At 39.8% G+C, this 13590-nt stretch overlaps 1 protein-coding gene and 1 non-coding gene across 3 annotated transcripts; one reads left to right on the top strand and one right to left on the bottom strand.

The window, feature by feature from the left end:
* Positions 1-363: 363 nt before the first annotated feature.
* Positions 364-436, bottom strand: TRNAV-AAC (transfer RNA valine (anticodon AAC)). The gene has a single exon. It is a non-coding gene; the product is annotated as a tRNA-Val (tRNA).
* Positions 437-4580: 4144 nt separating this feature from the next.
* ACTRT3 (actin related protein T3) lies at positions 4581-8412 on the top strand. Of its 2 annotated transcripts, none has more exons than XM_058188715.1 (2): positions 4581-4783; positions 7494-8412. In XM_058188715.1, exons 1-2 carry the CDS (start codon positions 4581-4583, stop codon positions 8410-8412), a joined length of 1122 nt encoding a protein of 373 aa, XP_058044698.1. The 2 variants fall into 2 exon arrangements, with proteins under 2 accessions (XP_058044698.1, XP_058044700.1); XM_058188717.1 differs by having other exon boundaries at positions 4605-4716; positions 7505-8412.
* The last annotated feature ends 5178 nt before the right edge of the window (positions 8413-13590 follow it).

The following is a 13590-nucleotide window of genomic DNA, read 5'->3' as shown; positions in this document are numbered from 1 at the left end:
TGTCTCTAGTGCATCTAGACAAACGAACGCGCATTAGCCATTAACTACATAAAACCATTACTCTTACTTTTACGCCTCCAAGTCGGAAACAAAAGTAATAAAGAGTTATTTCAAAGCTGCACGGTTGCAATATTAAAACGTTGAGATGCACTGGTTTTTTAAAAGCTATCTTTTTTTTAAAAAAAAAGTTGTTCCTAGCTGTGGAGAGCATGTGTAAAAAATGTATTAAAACCAAATTTATTGCAACAAATTATCTGAGGGAAAGTCCCTTTTTAAGCAATTTCTGTCCATTATAAATAAAATACATTTTAAGAAACTGAACAATAATTTGTGTCTAAATAACAGTCGTTCTGGAGATTAAAATGTTTCCGCCCGGTTTCGAACCGGGGACCTTTCGCGTGTTAGGCGAACGTGATAACCACTACACTACGGAAACCGCTATGCCAACGCCTTTAAATTATTTTCCTTATGCCTTTACTTTTACTATGCTAATTCAGCCTTCAGCAGAATTCAAATACATCATCATTCAACAATGAGACCAAATATTTATTCACAAAAAAATCTAACTAAAATATAGATACTGCGGCCCCAAATGAAGACTTCCTCTATCAAGTATTGCTGATGCACATTTAGAGGATAATAATGATACCTAATCGGGTAATGAAAAGGTCTGCAAGCAACTCAGCTCAAAGAGCAGCAAAGATATCACAATTCAACCCTGAGCTACATATATTCACAACTATAGAATAATTAACATTTATACTTACAAAAAATAATTATCCTCATTTTCTTTTCTTAAAAATCCAATTACTTATGACTTGATAAAAAAAGGGATTAACTGTTATTCTGTCCCTCCTTGAGGCAATTTAAAAAGTATAAAAATAAATTAAAATTGGTACGATCATTACATTCTATAAGACCCTATATAATTTTAGAAAAGGCCTTTATAAGTACATCTAGGTAGGCGTAAATGCCAAATTGATCACAGCAGGATTTCAGGGATAAGAAAGAAACAAGCATTGGATTTGATGGATGATTAAATGTAGATTCTTTTTCCATGCTATCCTATATAATTGCCATCTCATTCTTATTTCCACTCAATTCCAGGTGAGACTATCTGAATGTTAAAATAATACCTACACAATATAACTTGCCCAGATATTTCCCTCTCCTTTCTGTGAAGTTAGTTGAATTTCTTGTTTCCTAATAAATAGAGCACTTTTAATTATCTGTAACTATCACGAAGTACCTTTCCATCAAAGTAAATAGCATCATTACACAAACTCAACAGGTGTGCTGGCAGGTGTTCCTCTCCCTCTTCATACTTGTGGGAGTGGAAACCTTGTGCCACACTTGGCAGAAAGCATAGCCTCAATTTCCATTGTTTCCTACAATAGTGTTAGGAAGAAGAAGAAAAAATGTAGTGCCAATATGAAAGATGTTGCAATTCCCCGTGGCTGAACTGAGACTTAAAAGACGACACATGATATTCATTACTGATTCATATGACATCATCATTATTATTATTATTATTATTATTATTATTATTATTATTATTATTATTATTATTATTATTATTAATATTTGTATACCGCCCATCTCCCGAAGGACTCAGGGCGGTTCACAGACAAAAAACAACAGAAAACATATAATAGATAAAAAACAGCTAAAGAATAGATAGTTAAATTCAATTGATGCTCTAACTTTTAAATACAAATTTAAAACCTCATTTAAACCCTTTGTTATCATGCTTATTTGTTATCAGATTATTTTGTTGTGCAATTAATACAGTTTTCTTAGGGCATGTGGCATATTGAACTATAAACTCACTACAAGAACCAAGCTCCCACAAACACTGTGGGCTAAAAGATGGTTTGATGCTAAGGCGTCTTACGTACAGTGGTGGGATTCTGTCGGTTCTACCCAATTCGGGAGAACCGGTAGCTGGGGCTGCGGAGGCTCTGCCCACCCACCCAGACATCATCACGTCCTTTTTTGTTTATGCTCTGCGCATGTGCAGAAGGTCCTGCAGAGGTGGCGCGCGCAGAGGTGTTTGCTCACATTTGCGAACCAGTTGTTAAGATAAATCAAAACCACCCCTGCTTACATGGGAGTAAATCCCATTGGCTTCAGTGGGATTTGAATTTGAGATGGGGAGCTGATGAGTTCCAGATTTCCCTTACGATTATCTATGTTGGCTGAGAGCTGTAATTCCAACAACTTGGAAAGCTACATCTTTCTCCTTCCTGGTGTAATATAAAGGATTCCAATGAATGCTATTCACTTATTGCAAAGTGATGGGTCCCAAGTAGGAAAAGCTCTCCGACCTCCGGACCTTTCGCCGCGAACTTAAAACGTATCTATTTTTTCGTGCAGGACTGGCATAGAATTTTTAGATGATCTTATGGGTTTTTAATTTTTTAATTAGCTTTTTAGGGTTTTAAATGTATTTTAATAGTTGGGCCAAATTTAAATAAGTTTTTTAGCTATGGTTTTTATTTGTATTGTATGTGTTTGATTGTTGTTTTATTTGGCTGTTAACCGCCCTGAGTCCTTCGGGAGAAGGGCGGTATCATCATCATCATCATCATCATCATCATCATCATCATCATTATTATTATTATTATTATTATTATTATTATTATTATTATTATTATTATTAAAAAAGTATTCTTACATACCTGTTAGCCCACTTTTAAGTGGTAAAATGTTTCGGGCATGTTAGTGCTTGCTTACCATTCTTTGCCTTTCAAATGGAAAGATCATTACATTTCTTTGTCTTTCAAACTGGAAAAAGATTGTCTGAGTGAAGACACTTCTGTAACCTGTTTATATGGGGCTACATAGACTAAATATAGAATGAGGAATTTACTGTATTAACATATTGCTGCCCTAGGCCTGGAGGGGAATAGCATATCAAAGTACTTTTTCCAGGAAGAGAAGATAGTTTTGCCCATTTCCCCAATCCCTGCCCATACTCTATGCTTCTTAAACATTCCCCATGTCATTTTCTTGCCATTGTCTTTCCCAAAAAGCCAAATAAAAACCCACCAGAATTCTTATGTTATATCAGGAAACCTATTTGACCAATTGACCTTCAATCAAAATAGACCTTTCTCTTTTTAATCAGATCTTAAGAGGTCTTTGTTTTAAGGCACAAAAATCTTTGAATCAAGACTGTAGAGCAAGAAAGCTGTACTTCGAAGTCTTTTTCAGCAAAACCTAGAATCCATAACAATTGGCTGTCATGCGAGTTGGGAATTGTCACCTCAAAACTGCAAAACTGAAGGACTCCCACAGGCAAGAGAAGCAGGTTGATTTCTTTTGCTCCCCAGACTTATTGGGGAGATGATAACTGGGATAATGAAAAATATCTGCTTCTTGGAAAAATAAAGTGCTTACAAAGAAGGTGCTACAGATCTAGCAACCTGGTTGTCAACTACGGTAAGTATTTTATTAAATACAGAGTCCTATTCCAATGAGAAGCAAGTGGTGGGTGAGATCCAAGCTCAGATTATTTTTTTGTTATCCTTAGCAATGCTGGGGCTGCAATTCCTGAAAGCAGAAATTCTGTGAGGGCAGCTTCCCAGCTAGGCTTAGGATCCAGGTTCTCTGCCAGAAGCCTGAGCAAATTAGAAGAGGAAGACCAGATATCATTCCCAAAAAATCAAGATGGTGGCTTTGACCATATGATTAAAGCTATATCTGTCTTTATATGCAATGCATTTTAAAGGCAGACAGAACTTCCATAGCACCATTGCAGCTGTTTTACCTCTTTTGACTATAGCCTGCTAACAGTCCCAATGAAGGCAGCAGTATTGATGCATTTTATCTCTTTTTAGTGCAAGTTGGCTCATTTAAATATTTTTCCTTTTTCTGTTCCATTATCTTTGTTAGTTGGTTGATCTGTTTACAAATATTGACTAATTTCTATACATAAACTTCCTAGATTCATCCCTTCCCAAGTACTTATCTCACTTCAATTATTAAAATAAAAAACAATTCTTAGCCAATATTAGTCTTGCGTCAATCAGCCCTACACTCTCCACAATATCCTGGGCTCAGTTATCAAAAACTTTAGTCCTGTGGAAGTGGGGTATCCTGTTCTGCCTCAACCATCTTTTGGGTAAAAAGAAGGGCATCTTCCCATTAAAAAATTATCTGCCCTGGTGCTTCATGCTTAAGCCACCCTAGCGAGAAATTGGAATGGTTGGACTGGGAAGTATCAGCTTGTGTTATGTGCCTGTGCCTTTGGTCAAATTTAAACAGTTTCCCATTTAAATTACATGTCCCATCCCCAATAGAAACGACTAACCACAACTGGACAGTTCTTGAACCATGAAACAGACTTCACTGACGAATGCAGAGAAAACAGAATCACTGTATTCATCCTATCTTATCCAAACATCTATTCAAGGCCTTACAAAGCTTTGCTCAGAAGGTATCATAGCAACATGGAGGTCATAATAGCCTGAGCAGCACCTGTCTGGAGAGATTGTTAGCCTTAATCTTTCCCCAATATAAGACAAGCCCACTGAGGGTCACATGCTCTGTGCAGGAACAGGAACCATCAACAAGGGATGGGTGAGCTACCACCAGCTATAGTTTTAGACAATGGCTCAGGCCTGCTCAAGGCTGGTGTTGCTGGAGATAAGGAACCACGTGTCATCTTCACCAACTTAATAGGCCGTGCCAAGGCCAAGTCAGTAATGCTTGGTGCTGGCCAGAAGGATTTCTACATTGGAGATGAAGCACAAGCCAAGAGAGGGATCCTCTCCCTCAGGTGCTTTAGCAAACACTGGGGAATGTAAACCATAGAGGGATAAGTAAAAGATAGCTGGTCTGAAAATCATGTTAAAACTGTTTACTCAGGGGAGGGAGGGACTTCAGAAAAAGGAATCCTAGGAATTAAAGGGTGAAATGATGATGTAAGAGAAAATTAATTTACAAGAACATAATTTTAGGCCAAGTCAATGACATCTGTAGTACCACAATGGAAAAGGGCTATTCTGCACAATAGAATGTTAATTTGATGGACTAATGCATTCTGTGATGATTGACAGTGAATTCTGGCTTTGATCCATGTAATTAGATATTAATTCCATAACTGGCAGTCTTTCAGATTGGTCATGCTGGTTGATTGTACTGCTGTTTGGAGTTCAATGTCTGGAAAGGTATATATTGTCTAGTGCTATTAAAAGGAACTAAAGGTACCTTCGCTGGTTTTTGGAGGGCAATGAAAGCTATTAGAGATTCTTCTCTACCCACATGAATAAAATCCTGATTTTCTACTCTACTACACCATGACAGGGTCACAACTACTCAATCTGTGGATGGCAAATCATCAAGAAATGCCAGACTTAATATCAGAACCAGAACAGGTTATGGGAAAACATATTGAAAGAAGACAATGGCAAGCCATTTCTTTATTGGTGTTTTCTATTGAGAGCACTAGATGAAGGAGACATAAAAATGTTTGCACACAGAAGATGACTTTCCTCAGATTGTAATCACTTCTCAAAATGGGAGGAGAGATTTACTTACTGGAGTACATAATACTGAATTATTTAATTTGTCAAGTCAAAGAGTGCTTCCTTTTCTACTATCTTTGCCGCTACTCTCCAGATTATCCAAACTATGATGGCCATTTTTCCCCTTATTTAATTTAACAACTGTCATGCTTCTTTGTTATGATTTTGTATTAACATACCAAATGTTAAAAATAAAGACCAACTTGGGGATACGCTGTTGAAATCTTATGAAAAAGTTGAGGTTGTGTAAAAAGTTGAGGTTCAGTTAGAGCACTGTACAGTGCTTAATTAAGCATAACCATGGTTTAACTCTGCTAATTGGGAATTATAATAAATATATGGTATGAATAAATTACCAAGTCAATTCATTTACTTAAATGGCCTAGTTTGTAAAAGATTCAGAACTGAAGATAGATGTCCATAGTCAAAAGAGGAGTGTTTGTGTGTATGTGTGCGTAAAGCCAAATATATGCTTTTGTGTGCCAAATTAGGTGCAATTGATTCTGGAAATTTTATTATCTATACACACACACAGAGTGCAGAAAGAGAGAGAGAGACTGATTGTAGCAGGTAGTGGACCAAAGGAAGAGTTTAAAACCTTTTCATAATAGGCTAATCATGATCCTCTAGGAACAGAACAAATAGTCTCCAAATGTCATTCAGCTGAATGAGCTTCCATCTTTCTCTATCATTGACCATGTTGTGTATCAAAGTCAATAATATTTAAATATGCACATGTTGCCCATTTCTGATCTACAGCAATTGAATTCACGTAGAATTTTCTACTCCTGTTGTAATGCATAAAAGAAAATCAATTGAAAATACAATAATTTGTTTTCAGTTTCTATATGTAAAATGTTAGTGCAGGCCCTTTTTCTACTAAAAGCACGTTCACCCCACAAAGCTTATTAACATTCCACGAATATGTATTCCATAAAGGTTTAAATGTGTTGCTCAACCCTTAGTCTGCTATAATTTGTAAAACCTTAGGAACATTAGAATTAGAATTAGAACAGGGGTGAAATCCAGTAGGTTTTGGAGAAAAGGTAGCGGAAATTATAATTAGAACAGGGGTGAAATCCAGCAGGTTCTGACAGGTTCTGGAGAACTGGTAGCGGAAATTTTGAGCAGTTCAGAGAACCGATAGCGGAAATTTTGAGCAGTTCGGAGAACCGGCAAATACCACCAGAGTGGGGTGGGAATGGAAGTTTTGCAGTATCCTTCCCCTATCACGCCCACCAAGCTACACCACACCCACCAAGCCACACCCACAGAACTGGTAGTAAAAAAAAATGGATTTCACCACTGAATTAGAACACTGCTAAATGACAAGAAGCCCCAGGTTCCAATCTCCAGTTAACCAAGGAAGCATCTTGGATGACTCTGGCCAATCACTACTTCTCAGCCCCGCTTATCTGACAAAGTTATGAGAATTCAAATGGAAAAGAAACAGCTATACACACATTATCCCAAACTTCTGTAGAAGAAAATGAGGAATAAGCATCCAAGAAAAATATAAACAGAGTGTAACTAATGTTAAACAACTACAGTATCAAGTCTTCCACAGAAGAAGCATTCTAAGATTATAAACTGGGATCCATGAAAATGAAAGATATTTGGAACTCCGATTTGACATGGAAACATGTCCTTTGTAAATTTTTAGAACTTTGTCTGCCCCCAGTTCAAGTTGTTTTTAGATATGTGCATGTTTGCATGTAGATAACACAAACTATTTTGATATTAATTAAGCAATCCAGTTCATTCCCCAGATCAGGGATATCAAATTTGCAGCCCGCAGGCTGGATGCGTCACGAACTGGCCAAGCCTACCACCCGTTTAGTGAAGGAGGAAAAAGTCATGATATGTCACGCAATGAAGTGAATTTGACACCCCTGCCCTAGATGCTTTTACATCTGACAATATGTTGTAAGTTGATATCTAATTCTCATTTATATCCAACAGATATCCAGTAGAACATGGCATTGTCACTTCCTGGCCAGACATGGAGAAAATCTGGAAGCATACTTATGAGAATGAACTGAGATTAAACTCCAGCACAAGGCCCGCACTGATCACTGAGGCACCACTTAACCCATTATCCAATCGTGAACAAATGACGAGGTTGCTCTTTGAAAAATTTGAAGTCCCAGCCCTCTACGTGGCCATTCAGGCTGTGTTAGCCCTCTACGCTGCGGGTCTCACGACAGGCTGTGTGATGGATTCTGGGGATGGAGTCACACATACTGTCCCAATCTTTGAAGGTTACTGCTTGCCTCATGCTGTTCTCCGACTAGACCTGGCGGGCCGGGACCTTACAGATTATTTAATGAGAATCCTGAGAGAGAGTGGCATTGCCTTAGTGAGCACAGCTGAAAGGGAAATTGTAAGGATCATCAAGGAGGCCTTGTGTTATGTGTGCTTAAACCCTGAAGAAGAAATGGCTAAACAACCTACTGCAATAGAGAAAACATGGAAATTGCCTGATGGTCAGATTATTAAAATCCATAATCAATTGTTCCGCTGCCCAGAGACCCTCTTTCGCCCATCTAACATTGGCATGGAAGCACCAGGAATTGATAAACTCTTATTCAATACCATCATGAAATGCGACATTGACTTAAGGACGACTCTGTATGCCAACATCCTCCTTTCTGGTGGTTCCAGTCTCTTTCCTGGGATTTCAGATCGCTTGACTAAGGAGCTGATTCGCATGGCTCCCAAGGACACTGAAGTCCTGGTCCAAGCACCTCCTGACCGGAAGATCTCTGTCTGGATGGGAGGATCCATTCTTGCTTCGCTCTCAGCCTTTCAGGAGATGTGGATTTCCAAAGAAGAATATGCCGAAGTTGGGCCTAACATAGTACACAGGAAGTGCTTCTAGATTCCTGTTGTATCTGAAACATTTTTATTTAAAAAGCTGTGGGAAAGAACGTCATGGAACACTTGGTGAGATTTTATTGCCTCACCTTTTTGAAAGACAAATAAAGGTAACAATTCCACGCCTGCTTCCTTAGCCTATATTTCAGCAAATATCCTATAATACAGTGATTTACTTAACAACTGTCGCAAGAAAGAAAGGTTGTAAAATGGGGTAAAACCAGTGGTGGGATTCGGAGAGTTTGCACCACTTCAGGAGAACCTGTTGTTCACTTTCTGAGCAGTTTGGCAAACTAGTTGTTGGAAGAAATCATTAGGGCAGAGAACCGGTTGTTAAATTACTTGAATCCCACCACTGGGCAAAACTCACTTAAATGTCTCACTTAGCAACATAAATTTAAGCTCAGTTGTGATCTATTGTTAAGGACTACGTGTAATAATTCACAGACAGCAATACTCTAAAGCAGGGGTCTCCGACCTTGGCAACTTTAAGCCTGGAGAACTTCAACTCCCAGAATCCCCCAGCCAGCAAAGCTGGCTAGGGTATTCTGGGAGTTGAAGTCCTCCAGGCTTAAAGTTGCCAAAGTTGGAGACCCCTGCTCTAAAGTACTATGACTCTTATAGCCCTTGCTGGTTTAGATTAAGGCTGAAATGGCATAACAGAGAAATAATGTAAAATAATGTAGAAATGAACCAATCCTGTTCCCACTGTTTCCCAAACAAAGATGCAGAGGAATGCAGAAGCTAGCATTTGTGGTCTACATTAAAAAAAGGGGAAAGGAAAACAAACCTTGTTCATGACAGAGCTTTCTCATGTTTCAATCTATTTTGTTTTAACTTTATTCCGATTATGCACAACATCTTGATCATCTAACCGCTTGGTCTAAAACTTGGCAACTCCAAATCTCAACCAGCAAATGCTCAGTCTTACATATAGGAAAAAAGAACCCAAAAACTAAATACATACTAGATGGATGTTACCTTACAGATGACCCCCATCCTGTTAAAACGCTGAAAACGCACCTATTTATTCAAGCGGGACTGGATTAAAATTTTATTGGGGTTATTTATATTTTAAGATTTTAAATTGTTTTAAATTTTTCGGCCACATAATATGTTTCCTTTTAAATTTCTTTTAATTTGTATACAGTGTATTTTTACTTGGCTGTACACCGCCCTGAGTCCTTCGGGAGAAGGGCGGTATAAAAATCGAAATAAATAAATAAAAATAAAATAAAATAAATAAAGACCTTGGAGTTTTCATGTCAAATGATCTAAGTGCCAAAGCCCACTGCAAATACATAGCAAAAAAGGCTCTAAGAGTTGTAAACCTAATCTTGCGTAGCTTCTTTTCCAAAAACACTACACTACTAACCAGAGCATATAAAACATTTTCTAGACCAATTCTAGAATACAGCTCACCTGTTTGGAACCCTCACCATATCTCTGACATCAATACAATTGAACGTGTCCAGAAATATTTTATAAGAAGAGTTCTCCATTCCTCTGTAAACAACAAAATACCTTATCCCACTAGACTTGAAATCCTGGGCTTGGGAAACTTGGAACTCCGTCGCCTTCGACAAGACCTAAGTTTAACTCATAGAATCATCTATTGTAATGTCCTTCCTGTCAAAGACTACTTCAGCTTTAATTGCAATAATACAAGAGCAACCAATAGATTTAAACTTAATGTCAAGATTAACTTAATGTTAATCTAGATTGCAGAAAATATGACTTCTGTAACAGAATCATCAGTGCTTGGAATACTTTACCTGACTCTGTGGTCTCTTCTCATAATCCTAAAAGCTTTAACCAAAAACTTTCTACTATTGACCTCACCCCATTCCTAAGAGGACCATAACGTATCTTTTCTTTTATGTACACTGAGAGCATATGCACCAAGACAAATTCCTTGTGTGTCCAATCACACTTGGCCAATAAAATTCTATTCTATTCTATTCTATTCTATAAGGGGCGTGCATAAGCGCACAAACGTGCCTACCGTTCCTGTCCTATTGTTTTTCTTTTCTTCTATACCTTTATATACTATATAACCTTTCTGTATGATAGTTACATATATTGTTGTGACAAAATAAATAAATAAATAAATAAATCTTGGAGTGTTGATAAGGGGGCACAGGAAGGAACTTAGAGATTCTGTTCCTGCAGGAGTGCTGTGACTGGGAAATGTTTTTTCTATCAACTGATGACCTGATGCAAAACAGCAAAGCTAAATAATTCAGGCAATTATTTAGCTATTACATTTGACACACACAAAATCAGGACACTACCATTTGGCAGAGAGTCAAAGCAGACATAATGGAGGCAAGATGGGGGCAACCAATTTCAAGCCAATCTTGTTCATCTGCTGGCTGAGAATTCATTGTAAGACAAAAAGACAGAGTAAAGTATTTGAAAATAGGCAACCTTTGACTAAGGGCCTGGCCAAATTTGGGGGATAGGACTGATGATTGCAAGATGGGGAAAGAGAGACATCACATGTTAGGATTAGGCCTGATGGGAAGTTCTGGGCTGTGTCTGTTTTTGAAACTGTGATGTTGATTTTAGGGCTTAATGTTTAATCCCAAATTGACAATAAAACGCTTTCGGTTTTCATTCCATCAGAACAGGCTTCAGAGGACCATAAAGGGTGACTTAAAAAGCTCAAATAGCCACAGGCAGCCTATCCTTGCACAATAGGATTGCTAAAGGAAGATAAGATTGTAAAGCCCTTATCAGATCATGCCTGTGCCTAAAACTGTGGAATGGTTGCAGGAGATCTGTAACTTTTCATCCTATCTTCCCAAATTCGGGGGATAGGACTGATGATTGCAAGATGGGGAAAGAGAGACATCACATGTTAGGATTAGGCGTGATGGGATAGTTCTGGGCCCTGTCTGTTTTTGAAACTGTGATGTTGATTTTAGGGCTTAATGTTTAATCCCAAAATGACAATAAAACGCTTTCGGTTTTCATTCCATCAGAACAGGCTTCAGAGGACCATAAAGGGTGACTTAAAAAGCTCAAATAGCCACAGGCAGCCTATCCTTGCACAATAGGATTGCTAAAGGAAGATAAGATTGTAAAGCCCTTATCAGATCATGCCTGTGCCTAAAACTGTGGAATGGTTGCAGGAGATCTGTAACTTTTCATCCTATCTTCCCAAACTCGGGTAACATATGCTGTTGCCATATGTTTCACAACAGAAATATGGCAACTCCATACTACCAGTCTTTCCCAACCTTGGCAAATTCGTGATGCGTGGCTTTTAGTATTTAGAATCCCTCAGCCAGCACAGCAATTGCTGAGAATTTGGGAAAGTTGACATGGTGGAGAAACACTGACACTTTCTGAAAGTTATACCCTTCACTGTGCTGCCTGCTGCTTTTTAAAGAAATTGCTCATTTTAACATCCGCCTTTTTCAATAGCTGAACTGACTGATATCAGATTTTCCCAGGCTGGATATTGTAATCCATCACTTCTATAGATGTCTGGATTGCGTTTGCCATAAATCAGCCTTCCTTAATTTAGCACTGTAGAAGTCTGCTGGACTTCCAACTTCCAGAATTTCCAACCAGAGAGGAAGAGAAATCAGGCATTTATACTTCCATTATGCCCACAGACACCAAGGCAAAGCAAAACCAAATCTCCCTTCCCTCCCTCCTTCAGCAAAACAGGAATCTGGTAGCACTTTCCCCAACTAACGCATTTTATGAAAACTCATCAACTTTCCTGACCTGCAGCTCCTCATGGGATGCTACATCACAATATTTATTTATTTATTTAACAAACATGTACAGTTGCCCATCTACCAGATGAAACTCTGGACCAGGAACAATTTTTTTAAAGCATAGCCGTGCATTGCATAGCATTTAATGCATAGCACTGCAGTGCATTGCATACCAGTGCAGAGCATAGCAGTACATTGCATAGCAATGCAGTGCATAGAAGTGCAAAGCACAGCATAGCAGTACCTAACACAGCAGTGCATTGCATTAGGTTGTGCTGCATTGCATTGTACTGTGCTACATTGCATTGCATAATGCAGCAATTCAAAAAAGCCGCTTGAAGCATAAGCGTGAAAGCCTATGCTTTTTTAAAAAAAAATATTGATTGCTTATTTGTACCCTATGACTATCACTAAGTGTTGTACCTTATGATTCTTGACCAACGTATCTTTTCTTTTTATGTACACCGTGAGCATCTGCACCAAAGACAAATCCTCTGTGTGTCCAATCACATTCGGCCAATAAAGAAGTCTATTCTATTCTATCCAGCTATCTATTAAGATGTGCAAAGCAAAACCCAGGATTTTCCAACCAAACATGCCCTGACTTGGGTTGAAAAAAAGTCAAGCCCGGGCACGTTCCGTTACAAAAACAAAAAAAGCACAAGAGAGAGAGAGAGACCGAGAGAGAGCAACCCGATGTCGTCACCCGCCTCGCACCAATGAGAAACAAGGAGTCCTCGCTCGCTGGCCAATGGGACGCTACGGAGGGAAAGTATTTAAGCTCCGGAGGCGGGAGGAGCCCCGCGGCGGTTGGGAGGTTTTCCTTCTTGTCTAACCCTAACTCGCCGTCGCTTTCGACGGCGTTTATCCTCTTTCGCTGTTTTACTCGCTGACTTTCAGCGAAGCGAAGCTCCGAAAAAAACGTCAGCGATTCGGGGGAACCTCCTCCGCTAGCCGGCCGCGCGTCGGTTCCTCCCCCCTTTCTCCGCCTTGGGCGTGCTCGGCATCCGAAGCCGGCGCCGCTGCCCCCGCTCGAGGCCGCGGTCAGCTTGGTCCGGGCCGCTGCTGCCGCGAAGGGTTCGGCCCTGCCTGCCTCGGGGGCGGCGTGTCTCATCGAAGGGCGGAGGACCGAGGGGAGGAAAAGGGCTCGCAAGGGCCCGGGCGCGAGAGCAAAAACGGGCGGCGCGTCCTGTTCCCCCTCGCCCCTGAGTAGTGGGGTGAGAGGCGGGCGTCGTCCGGACACTCTAAGCTCAGGCTCCCGGGGAGAAGGGGAAGGGCTGCGCGAAGGCCAAGCGAGCGCTATGGGCAGGGGTCCGCAAACTTGGCAGCTTTAAGACTCGTGGACTTCAACTCCCAGAGTTCCTCAGCCAGCTTTGCTGGGAGTTGAAGTCCACGAGTCTTAAAGCTGCCAAGTTTGCGGACCCCGGATCCACTATTGATTTGGGGGG

This window comes from Ahaetulla prasina, chromosome 6 (genome assembly GCF_028640845.1).
Source record: "Ahaetulla prasina isolate Xishuangbanna chromosome 6, ASM2864084v1, whole genome shotgun sequence".
Lineage (NCBI taxonomy): Eukaryota > Metazoa > Chordata > Lepidosauria > Squamata > Colubridae > Ahaetulla > Ahaetulla prasina.
Note: the sequence above shows the minus strand (reverse complement) of the source record. Positions and strands in the feature narration are given on the sequence as shown.